A 26359-nucleotide genomic window follows, 5' to 3' on the forward strand; every position below is an offset into this window, starting at 1 on the left:
TTTATCAGTGTTGTAATGATGGGTGCTATAATGTACTTTAGGAAAGCCATTGTAGACAGTCATCGGGGTGGTCACGGTGTTGCGACAAAGGTTGAGACCTAGACCATGATTGTGGTATTCCTGATGTGTGTGGAGATGGTCATCTGTGTAATAGTTAAAGCGTTTGGAGAAAGAACAAAGAAAAAAGAAAACACTCCATAGATCATTGTAGAGCACAGAGTATACATGTGTACTGGCAGTCACTTTTAGTGCATTTATACAGACCTTGAATGCATTGAAATCAAAGGTTATGTAGACGGCTCTAAGATGGGGGGGGTTTTAAATTAACTTCGGGCTCTGCACCCACTCCCAGCAGGAAGCCTTCATCTCTGCAAAATCTGAGACACCCCTGACCACCCCTAATTTTAGCCTGACAATTTCCCCCTTAAATCCCTTGAAAAGAGGAGAGTGGGACACCCCTTTGCGTTGTGGGCCCTGGCACTTTTCTAATGAAGAGCTAGCTCATTTTGTATGATTGTTAAAGAGCAGTACAGAGATTTTATGGTAAGATGGAAAAAAAAAAAAAAAAAGTATTTCAAATGTAAACAGTTAATTTTTTATGTATATTACCAGTTTTATTGTACAATGGTATTGTACAAAATACATGCAGCTTCATTTTTAAAAAAAGAAAAAAACATCCTTAAAATAAGGAAAATCTTTTTAAGAAAACATTTAATTTTTGTATTTTTGATTTCAAAAGGCATGTTATGTCTACTTTTTAAGTGTATTAATGAAGATTTTAACTTTACATCAGGTCGAGTGTTTTTTCTTACTATATTATCTGTGTATGTAGGCCTAGTTAGCACATTGTGTCACTGAGCTGTTAAAAAAAATCTAGCATGTAGAAAAAAAAAAAAAGCCTGTTTTGTGGGAAAATCCTTCATTAAATTTTAATCATGGCAGTTTTTTCTGCAGAAAAAAAAAAAAAGGTTTCAGAACTTTTTATTGAAAGTAGCGACCCGGTCTAGGTCAGACCGTAACCGGGCAAAGAAGTATGTGATGATATGCGTAATGTATGTCATTATTAATGGGACCCTTTAAGCATGGCTAATTGTTCAGTACCACACACAACAGAGGGTTGGCAAGGACGTTCATTTGAATTTAGGCTTTCAATTCAGTTTGCAAAATGGCACATGAATCTGTATTTGTAGATGTGCTCTCTATTTTGAAATGGGAAGCATAAGTATTAATCATGTCATTCATTGAGGTATTCTGCGTGTGTCTTCAACCTTTTCCTTCTAAATTCAAAATGGTGTAGAATGGTGTACTGTGCTTCAACCTTACAAGCCTGCAAGCCCATCGTTCTCAAGTTGCAGGTTTTCTAGCAGTCCCAAGAATTTCCCAAAACTTGACAGAAAATTCAAGGGAATCAGAAATCGGGTGCACAGCAAGCGCCGATCTGTTTCAGGATTTTGTGGCAACTTCTGCTCTTAATTATTTCATTCGCTCAATCATGACATGTATAAGCACCAGCTACAGTCATAGGCTGTATGTGTATCCTAAAGATTTTGCTGATCCAGTACAGGAGTGAACCAGTGTAGTTTAGAGCGGTCAGAAAACCAAAATTAAGGTAAAAACAAGCACAGAGTTGTGCTCCCCTGATCTAAATCCAGATTAATAATGCACCTTTTCAGTTCATATTATAATCCGTTATAGTCTAGATCAGGGATGCACAACAAGAGCAAATCTGTTTGTTGTGCACCCCAGGTCTAGATCAGGGATGAGAGCAAGACAGGCTGTATTTTTCTGGATTTCAGACCAACTTCTGCTCTACATTATTTAATTAGCCCAATCATTTACATGGTCTGTCATGTATAGCCACATTATGTGTTATAAATAACAGCAGATAAATGTTATTGTCTTGTAGCATTTTATTGTCTAATTTACAGGTGAATCGGCCATGGTGTATATGGCCAATTAGCTGATTGAGCCAGGGTAACCGGTGGCAGCAAAATCCTGCATACACTGGAGTTGCCCATCCCTGGTCTAGATGCAGTCATAGTATGGAGTGACGGTAAGCTTGGGATGCACAACAAGGGCCGATCCGTTTCAGGATTTTGTGCCAACTTCTCGTCTTAATTGACTCAATCATATTTTATCTGACGTGTATCACGACAAGCTGCAGACTGCAAGTGTATCCTAATGACTTTATTGTGCTTTTCATGTACAGGCTTTAACCAGGGTAATTCCTAGAGCTGTCAGAAAATGTAAATGTTGGTTGGAACAAAAACGGCGCAGAGCCGTTTAAATATCCATAGATAGCTGGAGTTTGACACCCCTGTTTTAAATGGTTTATTCCCAGGTGTAGGCCTATGTGGTGCACAACAAGGGCCGATCCATTTCAGGATTTTGTTGCAACTTCAGGCTCTTAATGATTTAATTAGCTCAATCATATATTGACGGCAAGTGTACACTAAAGATTTTACTGTGAGTGATCCAGGATAGTTCATAGAGCTATCAGAAAACTGAAACTCAGGTAACAGGTTGGAACAAAAACCAGTGACCTGCCCTCCAAGACCGCAGGTGTGCATCGCTAGCATATGGCGTTTACCATCCAGTAACCAAAGTTGCCAATAAGCTTTCTGTGAAATGGTGGGGAACGCACTAAACCAACGTTGGGCAAGTATCTATTTCTGGAGTTCATGCCAACTTATTTATTTAGCCCTGTCATATACGCCATCTGACAATTTGGCTACATTTCTTGCGCATTAATGGCAGCCCAATACTGATCTTGTGCCCGTATATAAATACAAATAAATAAAAAAGAAGCTTGTGTAATTTACAACGTATCCAATGTTCGTGTATACAGGCAATTAGCCAGGGTAATTGGTGGAAACGAAAACCTGCATATTCACCGAAAGTGCTACACACTGGCCCTCCAGGAGAGGAATTGCCCATCCATGCATTAGACGTGAATTGAATAGGCATCGATTCTGAAACCTAAACAAAATTGTCAGATGCATAAATATACTTTCTGGCGAAGTGGTGGGAGAATCTCAACTGACGAATGTTTCAGTACCGAAGTGTGGATCGTTTCTAGCGAATTGTACATTCGACTTTGTGCAATCGCGCTTTAATTTCCCAGTTCACTGCGTTTTGGGTTAGTTTTTGTTTGACTTTCTACACAAAATGAAGATGTCTAAAATTCAATACACAATATTGTGCTGACAATAGTAGAATGAAATGTCATCAAAATTGGGCGATTCTACCAAATGCCATAGGTATTTAATTGACCATCATGTAATAGGCTAATGTGATTATCTGTTTTCGATGCAATCCTAAAAGTTTTAATTTGGTACGATTCGCAGCTGGTGCATATTTTCAAGCAGGAACTGGTTGTTCGTAATTATCAAACCAGCTGTCAACTCTTACAATAAAACTTACCGCACTGCGTCTTATTCTGCCTTTCTGCAAGTCCACTTAGTATCGCACGCGAAACCTCATAATGGGTGAGTCTCGATTAAGCTAAATAATATTAATTAAATATTATACGTATTACTATAGCAGGAGAACACAATGAGAAGTGAACAAGTATCTAAATATAGCTTACCTGTTGCCTCATTTCAATATACTTTCATATCAAATAAATCAATGTGGTGTTACTTTTAAACTGTTTCGTTTAACCCTTTGTTAATTTCGCGTGTAGCTCATGCCCTATTTTTAAATGGCTAGTTGCTTTGCTGGATGCATACGGATACTAATTTGCTAGTGGTAAGAGATTGTTTGGTAGGATTGTGGTAGTATGCTAATTTTTTAGTGAATTAAATCTTTCAATATTCAGTTTAGTGTTTTAGAAAACAACCCGGTTGAGCTGTATATCACCGCTCATGCCCTGCTCGTATATGCATATTTGAGCCATTCGATGCATAGAACGACAAAAACCTAATCTTGCCTAATCTGTTCGTCTGCTTTTGTTACTGTAGACAAGAATGTGCTCATCGTCTATGCCCACCAAAGTCCAGGCTCATTCAATGCAGCTGCAAAGAATGTAGCTGTCAAAGTGCTTCAGGACAAGGGCTACAAGGTGGTGCTCTCTGATCTCTATGCCATGAATTTCAAAGCCCCTGCCACTGCTGAGGATATCGTTGGTAATGTGTGGTGATCCTTAATTTTATTTGTCCCTTTTGTTTTGTTTACGAAAGCTTAGTTTGGCGATGCTCCTTGGCATTGTACTCCTGTTTTCTGCGTTCCCAGGGGGACCACAAGACTCTGGTAATTTTCGATATGGTCGGGAGACTATGGTGGCATTAAAGGAGAATCGGCTCAGTACTGACATCATTGAGGAACACAAGAAGGTGAAGGAAGCCAACCTTATCATATTCCAGGTTGGTAAGCTTCAAACATGAAACCTGTATGATTTGCACTTCCTTCTCATTTGCATACAAATGTTATGTTCTCTTGCATTAAATCTGCTTTAAATGTATGTATGTCGCTGTTTCTTCTGTGAATGCTCATTGATGCCCAATTAGGGGTCTACTAATTCCATTCTAATTATCTGTCCTGTCAGTTTCCCATGTACTGGTTCGGTCTGCCAGCCATTCTCAAAGGTTGGATTGATCGGGTGTTCACACAGGGCTTTGCCTTCACTACTGAGGAAATGTACAGCAATGGCTTTTTCAAGGCAAGTCTATAGTATTTCACACTAGATCTGGTTAAACTTTAAAGTGCAGATCATATGCGTTCATCTACATTTATGGTTTCTAGTTTTAAAGGCTGGATGAGTAAATGATGCAAATGTGTGGTTGGCATGCCTTCAAAGTGGCTGTCGGATATGGCAACAAAGCAAAACTTATGAGTTGCCTCATTTTATGTAACCATTTGCAATAAAGCACAATATGAATGAGGCCTTTTCAGGTTTGGCTCATTTTCTTAGTACTTGAATGCTTCCTACATTTTCAACCAAATGGTTAGTTTTCATGACCCAGTGTTCACACTTTCACTAATTGGGAACCAGTTGATTTGCCTAATTTGTTTTTGTTCCACTCTGTAATTGTTTACAATATAGTGCAATGTGAATATGGGACTTCTATTCATTGCATACATGGCTATTTCTGATATGGCTTACGAGGGTAAATAATCCCACTAAACATGACAAGTACCTAATTTGGAAATGAACAACTTTGTTAAAATTCTAGGATGAATTGTGAACTGTACGGCTGACCTGTGTCCTGTCTTGCCAGGATAAGAAAGCCATGCTATCATTCACAACAGGCTCCCATGAGTCAATGTTCAGGTCCAGTGGAATCCATGGAGACATGAATGTCACACTTTGGCCTATCCAGGTAAGGATTAATTGCAGCGATCATCGGTCTTCACCATGGATGGTTCTGGACATTACAGGATGTGCATGTCATAATGGAAGTAGATTGAATGGCGCCTACAAGTCCAACGTCATTTTGGCTTAATGGGCAAGTGAAACCGATTTAATACGGGACTGCTCAAATCCGTCCTTCAAGGCTGCTAGTTTTAATTCTTGCCCTCTAGATGGCATTTATCTATCAAATTACTTTCAGGTAAAGGGAATTTGCAGTACTGCTGGTCTGGAGGGCCAGATTTGGGTATCCCTGATATGAAATTGTGTGAATGTTCAAGTGACATTAAGCTAAACCACTCAAGCCAGCTTAATGTCCATTTTTGTTTTCAGCATGTATTTGAGCAGCCTCGTACTCTAATGAATATGCAACAATATGACTTTTTCTATTGAATATAATTTTACCATTTCCTCCCCCCTCCACTTTGTAGAATGGCATCCTGAACTACTGTGGGTTCCAGGTTCTGGCTCCTCAGATCTTTTGGGCCCCAAAGAAAAGCACTTCTGAGGGCAGAAATGGCATGCTGGAAGTATGGAGGAAGCGCCTCGATGGACTGCTGGAGGAGAAGCCCCTCACCTTCCCCCTCTCGGAATGCTTCGAAGGCTTCCAGCTGAAGCAGTCTGAGCAAGACAAGTGGGCAGCACTGCAGTTTGGCCCAACTGTGGGGCACCATTTGGGGATGCCCCTACCCCCCAACAACCAGCTCCAGATCTGAACACACTGCAGATGGGGGGTGCTGAGAGCTGTACCAATGCTTGACTGTGGTTCTTTGCACACTGAGTAAAGCTTCTAGAAAATGAATCCTGCCTCTTCAATTTATTTACTTTGCTTGTCTCAAATGTTACTTGTTGTGCATATACTCAAACAGAATTGTGCAGCTGGTGGCTTAACCCCTAGGCATGCCTACACTTTGCAGTTGTGTAAATGTCTAGTGAAAGTGTGTTATTGGCTAAATGTCAGTTCAAGTTGCACAGAATTAGGATTCATGAAATTCCAATAGGATTAAATATTCAGAAAATGTCAGTTGCTAGCAGCTGATGGTTGGTTAATGTGCTATTTTGCATGCTTGAAAGCATTTTTGCAGTTGCAATGGTTATTTGGCTGCAATGACATGCAAAATTTTGAAACCGACTACTCCTGATCAGTAGAATTGTGCATTCATTTTGACAAAATGATTTCGCCAGATTTACAAATGCGCAGTAAAACGAATGTATTATTTTAGAAATTTTGAATTCCTTGTACATAAAATGGTCCTAGCACAATCTTGCATATGTTAATTTGATAGTGGGCATATTGGTTGATTTCACAACTATATGTCATTGGACTCTTTATTTTTTATTTTTAAAATTTCTATAAACTCAATTCTTGGAGGGAATGAGGTGGACATGTGTAGATAATTTGCAGGAGTATTAGGATTGGAAAATGTGCTTTGGTTAATGGTTAATTCCTAATAATGGGTGCAAATGCATGTATTGCTCTAAATGGCTAGATTTAATATTTGGTTAACATTCTCGTGCCCCACGACTTCCTCTGAGGGAGGCATAGAACAGCTGACAGTGTGTGCTCTACGATAACCAAGCTGGAATCTTCCGGTGTCCCATCATTAACGCCATGGCGCAGTCGCGCTTTCATTCTGCTTAGTTTCACACACGCACAACCAAGATGGGGGACGCCGATTCGTGGGGTGAGGATTCGAAATTCTAGTAATTGGTGTGATGTTGAAGAAAGCCTGAAAGAGAACAGACAATCATGTAGTTGATTTCGCAGTAGAATTTTGATAGCGTTAGCTAATCTTGACTGTGGTCTTTACCCTCATAGACGCCGACAGCTTTGAGCCGGACGAGCCCAGCAAAAAGGCGGCAGTGCAGGACAAATGGGAAGGCGAAGACGAGGAGGAGGATGTGAAGGTAACATGCCAAGCTAACTATGCTAACTAGCTCTATTCGGGCCCCTGGGAACCACAACACAGCGATGGGCCATCTGAGCTCGAACAGTAATTCTTATTTTATCCAATAGAAGATGGACAGCAGTTTAGTTGCGTTATCGGGTGATTTTAGCCAGCTATGTAATATTAGCTACATGGCTAGCTAGCTAACTCAAGTTGGCTATGTCAGTGTTTCACTGGTTAGCTAGCGAACTTGTTGGGGCGCTGCGTTCAATTCGATTCGATGTATAACGTTACTGAACTTTAATTTTACATTGTTGAGCGAAGTTGGGGCAACTTTGCTTTGTGGACCCATTCGCTCAACAGTTAGCTAGGTGGCTAACGTTATAGTAGCTGGGCACAGCTCGCGTTTTGTTTTGGCATTATGCCGGTATGAAGCAAATGGGTCAGTGAATTTCAGTTGACATGCCATGTGGGAGAACATTTCTCCACGTTTGAGACCCGCTTCACTTGATTAGCTAAGTAGTGATAGCACTGACGTTAGCTAATGCAAAACAGATCAGTTATCTTTAATGTTTTTGTCAGTTTCAGCTAACGTTACAACTGTTAAATAGCTAGCCGCCTCTCCTCAGCCCATGAAGCGGAAACTTACCTTGCTAACGTTAGCAAGCTAATCCTGACCCCGCCGCCACATTTAGCACCTAGCAAGCTTGCTCATCTCGACCTTGTAAGCTTAGTTAACAATACTGTACAATACAAGGTCTTCGCGTTTCATTTTAAAGGATTCATTGACCCTGGTCTAATATTATCTCTGTTATCTGTGTCATGGGCAGCGACAGCTTAAAATGCTGCACTAGCTAATGTTAGCTAGTTTGTTTGCTAAATGCTACACGTAGCCACTGAGCCTAATGATCCTCTCTAGCTAGGTTAGTTAACTTACTATCCATTATTATAGCCACCCTTTCACTGTAGTCACGTTATGGCAAGATTGCTTGTGACAATGTGTCCATAATGGAACTAAGTTGTGTTGCGTTGATAACTAGCTAGCCTAGAAGCAATTTGATTTTGCTTGTTGGCTAACTTTTACCGTGTTTGGGAATTCCACCCGACTTCTTCGCTAACGTTAGTCTATCGGTTAGGGTAGATGGCTAGCCGTTTCACTACGAGTATTTTTCCACATCCACGTTATACTGTAGGCCTAGCCAGCTATGTTTTACCGGAGTGGGTTACAAGCAAACGTGTTGCTAACTTCCGTGCGCTTTGCTAACTTCTGGGGTCATCTAAGGTAGAATGAGTTGTCTGTGAACATCGTTAGCGTTATATTGTAGCCAATTGTTAAGTTTCGGTTTCCTGAACCTAACTTCTGACCTGTTTGCAGCCTTTCATCCTGTATGTCTCTATTAAACAAACAAACAAACAAAAAAACTATCAAATGAATGAAGTAATGGTTGTGTATTATTAGGGCTAATTAGACTATATCATTACATTTGCAGTTTTGCTTTGGAACATCTCTTAATTACTTCATATTTAAAATAATAAATAATGAATGGTGCAGATAATTTACATAATCCTTTTGTCTGGTGTAGTTGGTCTTTTTTTCTGCTCTGAAGTGTGCTGTGAGGGTTCCTACTTGTGGACCCAGGAATTATGGGTGAGGCACCCAGTACTGAAAAATATTACAATTGAAGCTCTATGCTTTTTTTCAGGATAACTGGGATGATGAAGAGGAGGAGGAAGAAAAGACTGAAGTGAAGAAAGCAGGTGTGAAAAATAAATTGGCAACCCCAAAGCTTACATGTGAAGAATGTATGCAATTTCTGAATAATTTCTGTGTATAGAATAACATGTTTTTCTGTTTTGCCCCAGAAGTAAAAGTGTCTGATAAGAAAAAATTAAGTGAAAAAATTAAAGAAAAAGAAATCCTTCAAAGGAAAAAACAAGAGGAGCTGAAAAAGAGGGTGGGTATTCTTTAAATAATTTCCAATTATCTCAGACAGGGTGATACATCTACAATCCCATTATAATGCTCCGTATTTATGATGGAACAATTTTGCTATACGGCACACCACATTGTGCTGTGACAAAACACCAGGTTCTTAACAAGAGTGACAGACTATGTATAAATTCAGGATAATTTGGATCTTGGTCTCATTTTCCTGGTTGTTTTCTGTGGTCCCATTAGTTAGATCAGTCGCCAGAGAAGGACGATATCACGGCAGAAGAAGAGTTGGCGGAAAAACTGCGAGTGCAGCAGCTGCAGGAGGAGGCTGATCTGGAGCTGGCGAAAGATGCGTTTGGTAAAAGTTCCCGGGGGAGAGGCGGGGTTTCGATTTGCGCCTGTTGTTGGAAGGACAGTCAGTTAATACCAGACTCAGGAATGCAATGGCTGTCCAGTGGTGCTGCGTAAATGTGTACATTTGCAAGTGTTTTTGGGGTTTTTTTTTTTTGCCTGGGGATGCCAGGCCAGAATTCCTGTTGGATCGAGTATGTGAGTTTAACTGCGTCTATTGGTGAATTTATCTCTGAATTGACAGCGGGTGTAAAAATGGTAACTTAATTACTGTGCGTTCAGTTCAATTAATGCAGTCATAAATAGTCATGGTCGATAGGTCATAACATTTTAGATTTTAGTTGATCACCTTATTTTACTTTGTAAATTGACTCCTTGTCCTTTTTTGCAGGCATTAGTAATAACGTGACAGGAATTGATGCCATGAGCCCCTCCTCAAAAGATGACTTCACAGAATTTGAGAAGTTACTTAAAGAGAAAATATCTCCATATGAAAAGTCTGTGCATTACTCCAGCTTCTTGGAATCTTTGTTTCGGGATCTCTGCATTTCATGTGAGTCATTTTCCTTTCATGTAAAGGTGCAAAATTACTACTCTACTAATTTTATCATCAGTAAATAAATGTTGAAAACATTTTTTAAGTCCTCTCGCTTGCTCTAAGAAAATGTGGTTAATTTATTTTATCTGGTGACCAAATATGCATTTAAGTTTAGATGATCATCTAATCAAATAACCTCCCTGAGATTGATGACAAAACAATTGGAGAGGCTTCATAAGTATGGTGGTTTGCTTTAAATTTAAGGACACCGTAAATTCATTGGTGTCCTGATAGTCTCATTTGAACATTTCCTCATGTTTCTTGAATAGTGTACAGTCTCAAAGTGGAGAACAATTTTGCTTTGAAAAAGGCGTTGTCGCATTCGACATGCAAATGCAAAAAGCCTTGAGGTGTGTGTTGCCATGAGCGATTAGAACATTTAAGTGTGTACTTTAAATAGCCCAATGTGTGATGAATTGCAAGCAATCATTTTATTTTACAAATATTTAATTTAGTTCAGCACTCTTTCCTTTTAAGATTGCATTTGTCATGTGCAAATGTAATGGCACATTTTAGGCCTGTCTTTTTGAACTCTGCAATTTATTTGCATGTCTTAAGTAATTGTGTAATGCCCACAGTGGAAGTGGAGGACTTGAAGAAAATAAACACTTCACTGACAATGCTACTTAGTGAAAAACAGAAACAAGAAAAGGTAAGATGTTTATACACCATTTTGAGAAGCGTGTGTCGCATTTATAAGGTAAATCAAGCACTATCAATGAAATGCTGCATTGGTATGTAAATTTCACACCTTGATCACACTCATTCACATTTGTGGATTGTCTCCTAGAAGGAAGAATTTGGTTTGGTATGAAAACGCATTTACATGTGGCCAATTCAAAGTAAAGAACTTTTTATTTATAGGCCTTGTATTTGTAATTGGCATGGATGTTTCATGGTGATCGATGGAAGTTGATGTGTGGTTATTTATTTTGCTATGACTCCTTAGCAGAACAAAGCAAAGAAGAAGAAGAAGGGTGTGGTTCCAGCTGGTGGTCTGAAAGCAAAAATGAAAGATGACCTGGCAGATTACGGAGAGTTTGATGGGGGCTATGTCCAAGACTTTGAGGACTTTATGTGACGACGGCTACTCTTGGACCACCCCTTTTCCGCTCCCCTTTCCCGCCCTCAACATGCAGCATCCCCTCCCCATACCGTTCGCTACCATCCTGGAAAGACTGAAAGATGTTATTCATTTATTTTGCTCAACCTTCAAGTTCAGAATTACTTTACACAAGAACATTACCTACATGGTTTTTTTTGTTTGTTTAGTTTTTCCTCTTGGTCCAAAAAAATTAACTGCCCAAGTACTTCTGTCCATCCTCCTTGAAAATAAACATATTAAAGTGACCAAAACTCTTACTTCAAATTTCTATTTTAAGAAAGACTGTTGAAGTGGGAAACTCAATGCCTGAAATAGTTGGGTATGCTGAACAGTGGCTGTTGGTTGACTGAGTCAGTTTGACTAATTTCAGAAAAAAATGTGGCCTGTGACAATGTGGCCGAATAGTATTACTGTTTGAGAACTGCAGTTTTGTGGGAATAAATTTGATCTTCTATGCAAATAAGTTAATTTGGAATACATCTACATTTATCTAATGGGTATTAAGTACCCGGCAACAGAATTAAATATGAATATACCATATTATAAAATGTGGCTAAAACCCTCATATAGCCATTTTCTGGAAAACGCCCTGTTCCTCAGGCAATTGCTGTGATGGTGGGAGGGGGGGGGGGGGGTTTCCTGTTGAATTTGGAAAATATTTCAATATTATTGCGCTTAAAATGAATTTAGTTTGTACTTATGTTTACTACTAATGCAAGTACGTGGGATGGGATTTGTCTTCTCATAGTTGTCTCATCAACATGGCTTTCTGCTGGCTTTTACTAAGCAAGCTGAGGAACTTGGATACTTGTTGAATAGACCCAGTATGTTCATGTGTGATATGCCTGATATGAACAGAAATGGACTATTTTCCCATTTCTGTGTCATTTGGCAAAGGCTGCTATATGGATGTACTAGAAAATCAGACATTGGAAAGTACATATGATGACAGCATCTGCAGTGTTTTATAAGCATCTAATAAAATCACTGTTCAAAAGCATTGGTTTACTGTTCTTCCTGCTTGCTAAAATTACTGCACAATTTATGTATGCCAGGCACTTGCATTTTACCTTTTTTGTGCAAAGAAATGCATGAAAACAACACCATGATTTCTATGATTGTCACTTGAATATTCAAATGGTAAAAAAAAAAAAAAATCACCCCAAAACAAAGGCCTGCTAATTAAACTGCAATCTTCTTGTATGTGTGATTTCTAAGACGAGCCTTTGGAAGAGAGTTGGAATCAAAAGGTTAGGCTAACTACAATGACATGAAAATAAATTTGTGTTGCAGAAGGCAATATTTTAAGTTAATATTCTGTCATTTATTATTCTCTGTTCTTGCCAAAAATGTCCCAGTTTATTTTCAGGATAAAATCAGTAATGGGCTACGATTCAAGTCTCTTTATTTTGGCGTTACCAGTGGTATCTATTTTATAGTTCTATCATTCTGTATTTTAAATGATTCTAATACATAAGGAATTGCAACCTATTATAAAGTACAAGGAAAAACAATGAAAATAATTGCAGCGGATATCTTTCAAAGTACACAGTGGGAGGAATATGGAAACTTCTCCTTTCTGTGTAAAAGCATCTTGCCTTACCCTCCACCAAAATATACTCTGAATAATTTCCGTACTGTGTGTATTGCGTTTCCTGTATTGCGTTGCTAATGTGAGTGGTGCTGCTCGGTTAGCCTCGGTGCTTAACCTGCTTTTAACCTGGGGGTTCAGCCTGCAGCTCTGCTGCGGTTAGGGAGGGGGTTTTGATTACTGCGCCTGCTGCTGCTACGCACTGCGGCCGCACTGCCCCTCTGCCGCCTGTTGCGCTTGGCCTCCTTCACCGCGCTAACCAGAGACTGTCCCGGGGAGTTCTGCAGCGTCTGGAAGATGCTCTGTCGGGTCGCCTCTCGGTCGGCGCAGGTAAAGGTGAGCGCCAGTCCGTCGTTGCTCTTCATGACACGTGAGGTGCCGTCGGACGTGCCGTCGAAGCAGCGCCCCAATGCAATCTCCTTAGCTGTGCGGGGGTCCTGATCTGTAACGGTGTAGATGCCATAGTTGTGGCCCAGAGGGTCGAGTGGCGCCAGCATGGTGAACTCGTTTGTGTCGTTGTTAACGGCCAGGGGCAAGTGGTTGACTAGGTACTCCTGCAGCATGGACCCCACACTGTCACGCTTGCAGCTGCCCTGGGGAATGACCTTTACCAAAGTGCGGTCAACACGGTCCTGGTCATAGAGCATCCCTCCGCACTTGAACTCTAAGCATACAGTTGAGACCCTGGGTTGGTCCATGTCGCGGATGCTCCGGGTGTCACGGATGCCGTACAGTTGGCCCACCGTTTTTGGGTGGGTGCCGCCCATATTGCGTGAGCGCACATTTATCTCATGGGGACCGTTGATCTTGACCTTTATGTAGCATGCCCTGTATTCCATGGGCTTGGGCCACCAGCTCAGATAGTCCTCTGTCCAGCTCATGGTGTCGTCTTCATTGAAAGGCACCGTGTTGTAGTCGTACCGATCGCCTTCCACCCGGTAGAAGCGGAAGTGTCCTGCGCTGAAAGGGGCCTCCTCGCAGTCCTTCAGGCTGTCAAATGAGTACATGGGACCATTGCTTTCCTCTGCCACGTTAGGGCTGGGCTTGGGTAAGTTTACATGAAAGGCTGTCTTTTTCACTTTAGGGTCTTCGTGGTCTGTCCGTCTGTAGTTGAACTTGCTCAGGTAAGGTTGGGGAACCCCAATGCTGCTCGGGCTGAGCCTGGGGGAAGATGCAACTGCTTCAAGCTCCTCCCCGCCCAGATTAGCCATGACATAGGCTGTGTAAGCATCTACTTTCTCTTCATCACAGAAAGCAGGCAGACAGGCGCCATTAGGGCCTGTGACGACACTGTCGAATCGGCCCCAGGTTCTGGGGTTGGAGGAATATCCCGCTGAGGGCTCCATGTTGATCAGGCTCACCACCACTCCCTCCACCTGGTCACTGGACATGAAGCGATCCCCACGGAAGGCCCGCACCTTCATGTAGCACCTCCTGTTCTCCGGGACATCCAGATTGAATAGCCTCCTCTCCCTGATCTCCATGTTCCCGACGAGGAAGGTCCTCTCCTCTCGCTTTCCCCTGCGCCTCTTCTCTGCCCGAAAATTCCCCTCCTCCTCCCACAGGCCCGTCTCTGGATTCAGGGACCACAGCTTCATGGCACTCAGGTGCTCAGTCATTTTCACCTGGGCTGAATCCAGGAGCACCTTAACCTCACCGGCATTCAGAGGCTCGCCTGCCTCTTCATCCCGGAAGTCCACAGAGAACATACCATAGGTTCTCAGAGGCAGCGTGTCGCCTTCTTCTCCAATGAAATTGAGGTCGCTTTGGGCAGCATCTGCAGTGGAAACATCTCGAGGATCCAGGAAAGTGACGCTGGCTTTCACCTTACCATTATACACCTCCCCGCTCTCCCGGTAGAAGGCATTGGGTGGGATCTCAATCTCAGCGATTGGATCCTGGGCCTCCACTTCCCCCAGTTGAAGTGTGTTGGTCTCTGAAGAAAGCAAAGTCACTGGTGCCTTCTTCCTCAGCAATTTGACCTCATAGTACACAGCTCCCCCTTTCTTGTTGAAGGGCAGGACCTTTGTGGTGTTTATGAACTTATTCATATGATCCACAAAGGTCAACACCAGCCTCTCTGTGTCAGGAGGCACCTGGAGAGAGAAAGTGCCCTTGTACCCAGTGCGGCTGATCCGTACCCCATTCATGAAGATGTGGCCAAACCTCATAGGTTCCCCATTGTCTGCTGCCACCACCCGTCCCCGAACAGTGGCCTTGGTTTCCACACACTTCTGGCAGTCACACTGTGAGACCACCATGATTGGCAGCTCGTAACCCTGGCAGGATATCTGCCTCTTCTCCATTTTTGACACCCCACAGCAGTACGCTATAGGGTCTTTGCAGCGGATTCCCTTGTCAAGCTGTCCTGCACAGGCCCCCACGGGGCATTTCCCAACATCATAGTATGAAGAGCTCTCATTCTGGTGGCAATCATTAGGCAGGCGGATCAGATGGGATTCTGGTTTCGGGTTACATGAAGGAGTCTTGTGACCTAGTGGAAAGAGATTGAACCAAATGGCTTTATATGATCATACCATAAGATGTCATGCTGTCTTTATCCAATATACTGTTAAGGGAGCCTACTAGGTAATACAATACGCATTAGGTATTCAGATACTGTATTCATTCACTATGAATATATTATTTATTTTGAATAGCATTGAAAGCAAAGTAAAAATGTAGTTCCGGCGAAAGAGAGCATAGCAATTACTCATTGGAGCTCACCTATGACTGTCAGCACAGCTGGCTTAGACTTGATGGCTCCGGCTTCACTGCTTGCTCGACAGTAGTACTCCCCTGCTTGTTCCGGGCCCAGGTTCCTTAACACCAGCATGTCTCCATATTTCAGACGCTTCCTGTCCAACAGGCTGCCGTTGTGGAACCTGAGGGAGTCCAAGCAGGTATAAATCAAAGGAGAAACGTCTTATTCAGGCAACTTTGAATTATTCTGGGGTTAGACTCCAGGTAAATCTCTTTTTTTGTTCATAAGCATTCATTTTCATGTGTACATGAAGCATTGACGTTTTTTCTAGTTAATTATTAAAATAGGTATTCCAGGATTCCATCTGAAGATCTTTTGAGATGTCGGACTAGTTGCAACCAACTAAAGCATCGGGTTTAAACTTTTAGACAACAGACCTGCATCCCAACTAGATTCATCCTGTGAGATAAGGGGCAGCTGTTCCAATCCATTGAGTTAAAAAAATCCATTGAGACTCTTTAAGCTGGTTGCAGTTGCCTCCACAATTTTCAAGTCACTTATCATAACATTATTCTTTTGACTGTCATCTGTTTAAAAATGAGTATTGAAATATTCATAAATTTATATAATTGTTGATTCCAAGTCACCCATTGACAGTAATTGACCTTGAATTTAAATGTCTTTATCTTAAGATCAGTAATTGCTACACTGCATAATATAATAATATAATACTGCAATATATAATAATCCCATTGGCTGCGATTCTCCCGGGCTTACCACTGATATTGGTCAGGTTCTGGAGTGCCACCCACTTTGCAGCAGAATGCAGCCGTCTGGCCCTCCCTCCGAACCTTGTGCTCAGGGTTTGTCAGCACCTGAAGTTTCTCTGTGACAGGAGAGTAAAGCATCAAAGCTGAGACCCAGAAGCCCAAAACATGAGTCGAACCCCCTCCCTAGAATTAATTCTTGGCTGACACAATAAAAGATGATCAGTATGTTGATATGAGTTCGACACCAACAGATCTCTGCATGGATTGTTCTAATTCAATTTCTATATCTGAAATGTTGCCCCATATATTATATTTATAACTGGTAGGGTAGAAATGTAGTGTAAGATCTTTTTATAGACTTCATCCGTGCCATATCGTAGTCATAGCTTGGGCTCCCAGCTCTGACATTACCTGCTCGGTTGAGCCTCACGTGGAGGACGGATGTGTGTTTGGTGCTGTGGGGCACGGCCACGCTGAGGGGGGCGTGTTTCTTCAGTCTGACGGTCAGGGTGGTGTTGCCGTCGGGGCAGAGGCCGGGGATGCGGAAGTGGCCGTTGTGGTCGGCGAGGGTGAGGAGTTTAGGGGTGGGGCCCGACAGGATGAGGGCAGCCCCGGGGGCAGGAAGCCCCCCGGCACTTCGGACGGAGCCCAGTAAGAGACGGTCCTCGCACATGCAGGCGTCGCACTCTGCGTTCACCTTGCCCATCGCACACTGCAGGACACACACTGGAGCAGTGACGTGAACAAGCAAACATCAGGTACACAGCCTCCTTCCACCACACAAGAGACACAATTTACCAAGAGCTCACAATCAGTTTTTATCAGTCCTTAAATATAATGCATATTAATGTATTATGATAATTATTGATTGACTAGGTGGAGAAATAGCTTTTTCTGTGGACAATCGCATCACATTGTTATCATTTTGCACACTGTACTTTGAACAACTATTTAGCAAAGTGACATAGGCTAAATGAGTTGCTCAGGGGTCCAACAGCAGGGTCCCCATGGAGATTCCAATGGCTAAATCTCTGGACATGTATGAAGTATGAATTTATTGATCTTAAAATATGCTAAGTATGGATACTTGTGTGGCTGTATTTGCAAGCAATGAGCAGAAGCTGACACACATCAACCACACCTGGGCAGGGAGGTCCCTTGCATGTCATCTTTTCTGTTGCTGGTCCGATGCACTGCTGCCCCTTGTGTTGGGAGTGTAAACTGCACCGCCGGAGGCGCACCTGCCCAGCCACCTGGTCGCACTGGGCCGAGCAGGGAGTCCACTCTGACCAGGGACTCCACTCGCCTCGAGCTGAGACTAAAAGAGAAGGAAAACAAACAACATGCATACTCCATGTTTTTGTACCCGGGTTAACATGCTCCTTCTGGACAATTCAATAGTTAGTTTCACTTGATTACTTTTACACCAGGGGTGCACAACAAGGGCTGATACATTTCAGGATTTTGTGCCAACTTCTGGTCTTATTAATTGACTCAATCATATCTTAGTTTGAGTAGCGGCTACAGCTGCACACTGCAAGTGTATCCTAATTATTTTACTGTGCTCAGGTACAGGCTTAAACCAGGGTAATTCATAGAGCTGTCAGCAAATTAAAAACAAGGCAAATGGTTGGAACAAAAACCAATCTGCAGACCGGCCCTCGAGGACCAGAGTTTACACACAGATCAAAAGTAAGACAGAGTATCTGTTACTGCAGCTGCTTCGTATTACTAGAACTGACTTTCTCTGCATTGGTGCATCCTTGTTCATAGCAGTGTGTGTATTGAATGGGCGGCTGAAGAGTCTGCACATCGACAGCACCTGGGCAGGGAACACCCTTGCATGTTCTGCTCTCCATTGTCGATCCGATGCACTGCTGCTCCTTGTGGTGGGTGAGTAAACTGCAGCTCCTGGAGCGCACTTGTACAGCCGACTGGCCACACTGAGCTGAGCAGGGAGTCCAGCCTGACCAGGGGCCCCACCCACCCTGAGCTGAGGCTCCTAAACAACAAACGCAAACATTTCAAAAGGTCACTGCATATGTCAAAAAATTTGAAAATAATTTTTTTGAAGTATAATTGCTGGTGGTAATTATGAACAGATTTTGTGTCACTAGTGAGTATGCCTCAGTCGTTCTGTTTGGTTTTGTCCACCAGTCTACAAACAGTCAAGGCAGTAATGCAAATTACTTCACGTCAGAACACAACGGCTCCTTTTGTGAACTTGTGTTGGCATTGTGTGCTCCACACTTGCTCCCGTTTTAAGAGATTATTTATGTTAAATAATAATATTAGTTATTATTATATATAATAGTATAAATGTGTCATTAAAATAAATGATGATTGTATACTATTATCTATACTATTACTCTTACTATTACAATTATACTTTTCTCAAATAGTGATACATTTATATACTTGCAAGCTTTACATTACATTACATTAGATTGACGGTAGGACAATAAACATGGTTTATCACTGCTATGTTTTTGTAAATACAGGTGAGGTTCAAGATCCCCAGGTCTCCTCACGGGCTGACCTTTGGGACAGAGGAAGCGAACGGCGTAGTTGGAGCAGTTGTGTCCTGCAGGCTGCTCTGAATTAACACACCAGAAGCCCAGTACCGGGTCGGCATGTACCCGCTCCCCTGTACTGCTAGCGGGAAGCCAGTCAGTGGTGCGAGCCTCCAGGGCCTTGGGTCTGCCGCAGACACGTTCAGGGAAGTAAAAGCGGATCGCGTCCAGCTGCTCATAGTCCCCCTGTCCTTCAGGGTGGTCCACATTGAACCAGGTACTCCATTCAAAGCCATCTACTGACAAGAGAATGAAACAACCATCATTACTGGTAAATACTGCCTTTGAGAGGTACTACTATTTGTACATTGAAGGTGTATAAGCATGTATTGCATCCAAATATAGACATGAAATTGAACAAAAAATCAGAAAAACTGCAATCACTTTGCACCAGGTTTCAGTATTTTGCTGGAATTTTGTTTTATCATGGTTTCACATTAGCAGTTCCATATTTTGTAATGTGTGGGTGGTAAAAAAAAAACTGTGGGGGACCTCACTTCCTCTGTATTTTGGAAATCCACAAACTACAATAAATACAGTAATGTTAGTTCCCTTCTTTCTCCACACTTTGGCCTGTTCACTTTGGTAGAGGTTAATCTTGGTCTCATTAGTTCATAAAACTTTGTTCCTTTCGTGGCTCATCTCTGTACTTCTCAGGAAATTATAATCTTGCCTTCCAATTCTTACTACTGATGAGTGGTTTGCAGCTTGTGATACAGCCTCTATATTGTTGCTCTCTAAGTCTTCTTCGAACAGTTGATTGAGATACCTTCACCCCTGCCCTGTGGAGATTGTTTGTGATGTCACTGACTGATGTTTTGGGATTTTTCTTCACAGCTTTCAATGTTTCTGTCATCAACTGAATGAATGAATATAGCTTATTTTGGTCACACTTAATGAAGAATAACTTGGACAAATTGCGTGAATATATGACAGACAAAACATCCTCATACATGTTCACACCAGTTCAAACAATAAAATTCACACAGTCAGCAACCAAAAAAGGATTAGGCTGAAGCCAATTTATTACTGCCTATCCTAAACAATCCATAAATTAAATTAGCCCAGAATATCAGTAGTACAAAACAGTAAATAACTCAAAACTCAAAGAAACTCAACAGAGAGCTACACAATCTATACTCGTCTCTAAGCCCATTCCACAGTTTGACTCCCAAAACGGAAACACATCTGTATTTTACATTGGTTCTCACTTTACATGATTCAAAGATACACAACCCTCTTAAATAATTTTTTCCTTCTCTTGATTTGAAAAATCCTTGAATATAAACTGGAAGGCTTTTACTCTTAGCTTGAAAATGTATTTCCAATGTTTTTAAATACACATGTCTTTCCTGAAGAACCCGCTTCCAGTCAGCAACAATTGTTATTTCATTAATTTTGCCTACAGTTTAATTTATAGGCTGGTAGTTGTGCAGTTCTCAAGATGTGCTAAAACAGCTTGTGTTGGAAACTGCTTCAATTACAAGAATATGTTTCCCTATAATTAAGAATATTGAAATACACAAACAACATTGGTGTGGTGAGTGTAGGAAATGTGTAGCGAAAGTGAAAAGAGGAGACGTGTGGTAAACTGTACAGAGGCAAACCTTGAGCTTTGATGCATGATGCGGCTCCAATGATGAGGAGGAGCGACCTCACTGAGGGATAGCTCATCCTTTTTCTCAACTCTCACCACTGACCCGACCTCTCACGATGACCTTCACACACCACCCAATTAAAATTGCAATTTATAATCCAGCGGTCAATCTCCTGTAAAACAGACATGAAAATTTTGGGGCTTCAATTCCTTGTCACAGAGCATATTTGATCCATACAGCTGTTTTCCTTTTCTATGTATATTTAAAAAAAGGTATTGCATAATTGTTTACTACTTTAACTAATTTTTATGTCCTTTCAACGTGATTTTATACAGTGATCATAGGATAACGAAAAAAATATTCATAAATCATTCATAAAGACTTCTGGATTGAGATTGCACAAGTATTCACAGCATATAGATTTCATCAACCCTTTCTGTTAGCATCCCCCACTGATCCGATGCACACATTAGTTTTTAATCGCTAATAAACCAAAGCAAAACTTTAACAGACTTACTGCTCACCTCGTGTACCGTATAGTACAAATGTTCCTTACCTCACAGGATATACTGCCTGAAAGGAAGTTAAACAAATGTACTGGAAAGAATATTCCAGATGTATGCAGAATTCCCCACATCCCACACATCTGTGGGAGACATTATGGGAATACCAGGGGGAAACGAAAAGCTTTACGCAACTCCCTCCAAAATACAGTCACACCAATTCCTCATGTACACACACAGACTACTGATTCACTGAATGTCCAACTACTTCTGTAACGCACCTCTCGGCATAACAAAGAAAATGACCAAATCTCGGGTAAAAATCCCATGCACTGTGTATTTTCCAAAACCTTTGACATGCATAAAGTAGAGATTATCATGCACATATAAAGTATATATGTGCATGATAACCTATCCTAATGACTTCACAAGCTAGCTCAGGAATGTGATGTCTGTAATAACAGACATGAGAAAACCCTACACTTGGACAAATAATAAGCTGGCAAACCAAAGAAGAAATATTCTCCCAGCAATATTTTCAGCCATCTAACATGACAAAATAAATAATGTTAATCTTATTTTCTTGTTACTGGATTTAAACAGTTCCAATGTAGTGCAGGAACTGCGATTTATAATACAATAAATTGAATTGTTGCAAGTGAAGGAGTGAGGGAGGGAGAGAGAAAAAATAAAAGCAGTGCATTGGAGTATAAAGCATGCAGTGTGGTCTTACCCCGGTGAGCGTCTGTGTATGAAGTAATGCAGCTGTGCAGAGTGCAGTCTGCCTGTCTTATATAGGGACATGTGGAACCCACAACATTGGCTCTGCGCCACTCATAGGAAACCCAATATGAGTGTGGGTTTCCAGTGTGAGCAACAGCTGTTAACTCTACGCCAAAACTACAGTGAAATTGCTGCAACTCAGTCAATTCACAGGAAATAACTGTTGGAAACATGATCCTGGAGAGCAGAAGTACAGCCTAAATATTGTACCAAGATGTGATGGAAGTGGGAGAAGGTGATGCATTATGCCTCTGGTTTGTATACTTAACATGATAAATCTGGTGTTCACTATAGATGCAGAAACAGAAATGCAAAAAAGAAAAGAAAAGAAAAACAAGTTGTAAATGAATCATGAAAATATCATGGTTTGATTTTCATTGAAATACCAGTGACATTTTCAAATAACATTGAGATTACCATCTAAGAAAAGATTTATTGAAGGTATGGCATGATTATGCTAAGCAAGTTGTCGTATTCTATGCCACTAGGTGTCAGGCTATTGTGATTCTGATTACTATAGTAATGTATACAAATGAGGAGAAGAAGGGAAGTTCCAGTACATGATGTGATGCTGTACGCATTGTTCACTACGTTCCTCAGTAAAGTAATGGAATAGTATTACACAGCCTCTTCATTTACTTACTACAATACAAACACATGTTGAGATTAAATTGCAAAAATGGACCAACAGTCAATTATCTCTTTTGTGCTTGGCATGTATTTATGAGGTGATTTTGTTGTGTTTCTTCCCTTTTCCTCTTTCTTTTGTCAATTCATGCTAAGGTCTTCTGTGATCAGTCCAGTCGCCTGCCACTCTTTCTCAACCAATTGAGTGCATCCCACCCTGTTTCCTGGTTCACCCAGTCACTTGTGTCAACCTCAAGAAATGAAGTGCACTTGAAAAAGCCTGCAACTCTCTGCTCTGGGATTCATTGTGTGCTGTAGTAGTGTTGTGTGTGCCTTGTAATTCTCTGCTCCATTGTAACGATTTGATGCTCAAAACTGACGTTGTGTTGACACGATATCAAGCTTTCAGATGACTGATGTTTCCAAGTATTACTCATGTTTCTATTACAACCATGTTGAAATAAATTAATAGAAATGTGTTTTAAGATAGTTATCGGGAAAAATGTAAGAGTTATGTATCTTTTCAATTTCCACTGAAATACTTTTTTATCCAATTGAATAAAAAAAATATTATTTTCTTTGCCCATTAATATGTAATATAAACATGATTGCCTATCCTTTTGACTCCAAAAAAAGACATTCCATTTTTTGCACATTTTTCACATTTTGGACATAAGTCATTTCATTTTTCACTTGCACCCAAATGTTTTTCCCAAAAAAATTGTTAAAAAACGTTTTTGTATGTATTTCAAGGTGGTTGTAATATAAACATGATTGTTTTTCAATTTGAGTCCAAAAAAGGGCGATACATTTTTTTTTGCACACTTTGGACATTTAGGAGATAAGAATATATACATTTTTTCATTTTCCACGGAAAAAAACTTTTTCCCCAAAAAATGGTTAAAAAACGTTTGTGTGCATCTATTTCAACATGTTTGTAATATAAACGTAATTGCCTATCTATTTGAGTCCAAAAAAAGACATTTCAGGGTGGCATGGATGGTGTAGTGGATAGCACTGCCGCCTCACAGCAGTTCTGGGTTTGAATCCTGGTTGGCCGGGGCCTCTCTGCTTGCATGTTATGCATTTTTCTCTTTCTACTGAAAACTATTTTCAATGTAATAGTCTTAAACCACCTTTATTTTTATTTATTTCACTGTGGTTGTACTATGAACATTGTTGCCTTCACATTTCAGTGAAATGTTTTTTTTTATTCTGGACATAAAACTATAGTCTTATGTAACATTTCAATAAAAATAAAAATAAATCACAGGTCTGCAAGTGTTTTTTCTTTTATTTATTTAATTGTGGTTGTTAAATAAATAGGCTTTCCAATCCCTCATAATTTTGTGATTTTCTTCTTAAATAGGTTTTTCATAATAAAAACATTGGAAAAAACAAATTGTGACAGAACTAATTTATGTCAGGGCATTTACATACAGTGTACACAAATACAAACAAATTAAAAAAGCTTTTCATAGTTTAGCACGGATCATCTCCATTTCTAAGTCAAGGACCAACCCAGAACTACTTAATATTTGTGCACAAACTTGATCAATTTGGGTAAAAAAATGTGGGAAAGATATAGACAGTCTTTCAAAGTCCAGATAAGTTTTCCCAAAACTGCACTTAGATGTTCTCAAGTGTCCCCAAATATAAAACATTGGCATACCTTTTTTCCCAGACACATGAATGATCAGAAGATTGTCTAAGCTTGTTTTTTTATGAAAAGATTTTTTGATACAAAATGTCAAGAAAATTAACCTTCAGGTTTTTTATTCATGACAGTATGTTTTCTCGAAGCATGCCAAAAGTGTTCAAAAAGCTCTCCAAAAAGGATTACTCAATCTAACAAATCTATCACATTTAAAATGAGGTTAAGCAGAGCCCTGTTAGTCAGTACATTTACAGGGTTACATTTATTACAAGTCCAAATCCTGTAATTATGCATTATACGTCTGTATATTTATTCTTGGAGAACACTACAATATTTATTGCGTCACAGTTTTTTGTATGATATAAATATAAACACAACAACAATTTGAGATAGAGATGGCTCAACCACAAGGGGGCAGAGTGGATGGGGTTAATGCTCATTTCACCCTGGTTCTTAAAGGCCCACATGCATCAGTGTTCTCGTCCTGGTTTTAGTGTCTAAAGCACCCGCAAAATGTTCACAAATAGCAGTGATGTAGGACAAAATAACTGGTAAATAACTTTCACTGAAACACATTTTTCTAAATATATCTTGAGCAATGAATATTCTTTCATTTGTTTCACTCAATTTTCAATTCAATTTCATGTAACACGCTTTTCACAGAAGACTGTCACAAAGATGCTTTAAAGAGTAAGGGTAGGGGGATGAATCTCTAGCTCCAGGACGTGCGGAAGCATGGGCATTAACCAAGGGAGAAACAGGGCTGCAGCACTCCATGGCCGCAGAGCAGGGACCCGGTTGGAGAAGTCCAAGGCCTCAGAGCGGGGACCCGGTTGGAGCAGTCCAAGGCCTCAGAGCAGGAACCCGGTTGGAGAAGTCCAAGGCCTCAGAGCAGGGACCCGGTTGGAGCAGTCCAAGGCCTCAGAGCGGGGACCCGGTTGGAGAAGTCCAAGGCCTCAGAGCAGGGACCCGGTTGGAGAAGTCCAAGGCCTCAGAGAGGGGACTCTGTTGGAGAAGTCCAAGGCCTCAGAGCAGGGACCCGGTTGGAGAAGTCCAAGGCCTCAGAGAGGGGACCCGGTTGGAGAAGTCCAAGGCCTCAGAGCGGGGACCCAGTTGGAGCAGTCCATGAGCTCAGAGGGGGAAGTGGCAGGAGCCCCAGGAAAAAGAATCAAAGAAAGATGTTCGGCACTGTAGAATTTATCAGTACATAGAATAAGATGTTGTTTCTGTGGCAAAGCTCCATCTCAGTTTCAGTTTATATAGCCCTGAAGTAGCCGACTGAGCATGTAGTCATGAAACTAGGTTAAGCTACCTTCCTCCTGCAATGCCATAACCCAGCTCATTTAGCATCAGGCACCTTAATATATATAATTAAGCCAAAGCGCTAGTGTGCCCCATGCACAGAGTGCCACTACCACAGACCTCCCTGGTGACTAAGGTTGTAGAAATATTGAGACTCTCTGCCTAGTGGGGTTCAGTATGAGAAAGCTCTACCACCAGTTTATATATATATACACATATATATATTCATACACTATCAAGTAGCCTGTTCCTTGATCACAGAGTGACTTTGTGGCTTTATAGGGTAAAAGCAGATTAGTAATGTACACAGCTGCTAGACCAGTCAGAAGCAAGACCTTAAAGATCGGTCCTATACTTGATAGGTGGCCGTGAAGCTAGCACTGGAGAAATATGCTCATACTTCTTAGTACTACTCAAGATATTAGCGGCTGCAGTCTACACAGATTGGACATTCTTTAGTTAGGAATTAGGGCAGCCAGATAGCAGAGCATTATAGTAATGAACGGTTTTAGACATTGATAACTGCCTTCAAAGCATGTCTGCAGTACAATCTCTTAGAGAGAATGCGAGCAGTACTTTCAGAGGGAGGATCTGAAATACGACAATGGACTGGCAACATCCCTGCTACTGCTCAACACTTATGCCAGAAGCATGCTCCAAGAGAAGTGAACTCTGGTTGAGTCATGACCAAACTGAGCCAAGGGAGGGAGCCCTGGGATTAAGCTGGCACTGTCCCACTGATACATTTTTCATATGACTGAGCTGAAGCAGTTCTCTAAGGAGGAAAATTCCTCCTCAATGTTGTGAAGGTCTGATCCGCAGCTACCAGAAGCATTTATTTGAGGTTATTGTTGCCAGAGGAGATTCGACCAGTTATTAAATCCAAGGGTTCGCATACTTTTTCCATCAGAAATATGAAGGTTTAATGGGTGTGTTCAATAAGGACATGAGACTATATTTGTTTGTGTTTTATTAGCTTCAGTACATTGTGTTTGTACCTGTACTTATACATAGTTGTGACA

The 26359-nt window shown here is 41.1% G+C and overlaps 3 protein-coding genes across 5 annotated transcripts; 2 read left to right on the plus strand and 1 right to left on the minus strand.

Annotated features, from left to right (window-relative positions):
- The first annotated feature begins 3337 nt into the window (after positions 1 to 3337).
- LOC133111806 (NAD(P)H dehydrogenase [quinone] 1-like) lies at positions 3338 to 6152 on the plus strand. The gene is made up of 6 exons (XM_061222397.1): positions 3338 to 3488; positions 3963 to 4127; positions 4234 to 4364; positions 4547 to 4660; positions 5220 to 5321; positions 5782 to 6152. The coding sequence occupies exons 1-6, from the start codon at positions 3485 to 3487 to the stop codon at positions 6064 to 6066; spliced, it is 801 nt and encodes a 266-aa protein (XP_061078381.1). The 5' UTR covers positions 3338 to 3484; the 3' UTR covers positions 6067 to 6152.
- Positions 6153 to 6865: 713 nt separating this feature from the next.
- Positions 6866 to 12229, plus strand: LOC133111445 (eukaryotic translation initiation factor 3 subunit J-A-like). Of its 3 annotated transcripts, none has more exons than XM_061221811.1 (8): positions 6866 to 7035; positions 7170 to 7258; positions 8943 to 8997; positions 9103 to 9194; positions 9419 to 9533; positions 9918 to 10079; positions 10703 to 10776; positions 11074 to 12229. In XM_061221811.1, exons 1-8 carry the CDS (start codon positions 7014 to 7016, stop codon positions 11203 to 11205), a joined length of 741 nt encoding a protein of 246 aa, XP_061077795.1. In that variant the 5' UTR covers positions 6866 to 7013; the 3' UTR covers positions 11206 to 12229. The 3 variants fall into 3 exon arrangements, with proteins under 3 accessions (XP_061077795.1, XP_061077797.1, XP_061077798.1); XM_061221813.1 differs by having other exon boundaries at positions 11077 to 12229; XM_061221814.1 differs by having other exon boundaries at positions 9106 to 9194.
- A 728-nt stretch (positions 12230 to 12957) lies between these two features.
- On the minus strand, positions 12958 to 20612 carry LOC133111980 (cartilage intermediate layer protein 1-like). The gene is made up of 8 exons (XM_061222636.1): positions 20475 to 20612; positions 18834 to 19103; positions 18117 to 18296; positions 17436 to 17612; positions 16706 to 17020; positions 16302 to 16410; positions 15548 to 15705; positions 12958 to 15314 (listed from the first exon to the last, which is right to left on the minus strand). The coding sequence occupies exons 1-8, from the start codon at positions 20539 to 20541 to the stop codon at positions 12958 to 12960; spliced, it is 3633 nt and encodes a 1210-aa protein (XP_061078620.1). The 5' UTR covers positions 20542 to 20612.
- Positions 20613 to 26359: the final 5747 nt, after the last annotated feature.

Source organism: Conger conger, chromosome 15 (genome assembly GCF_963514075.1).
Source record: "Conger conger chromosome 15, fConCon1.1, whole genome shotgun sequence".
NCBI classification, from domain to species: Eukaryota; Metazoa; Chordata; class Actinopteri; order Anguilliformes; family Congridae; genus Conger; species Conger conger.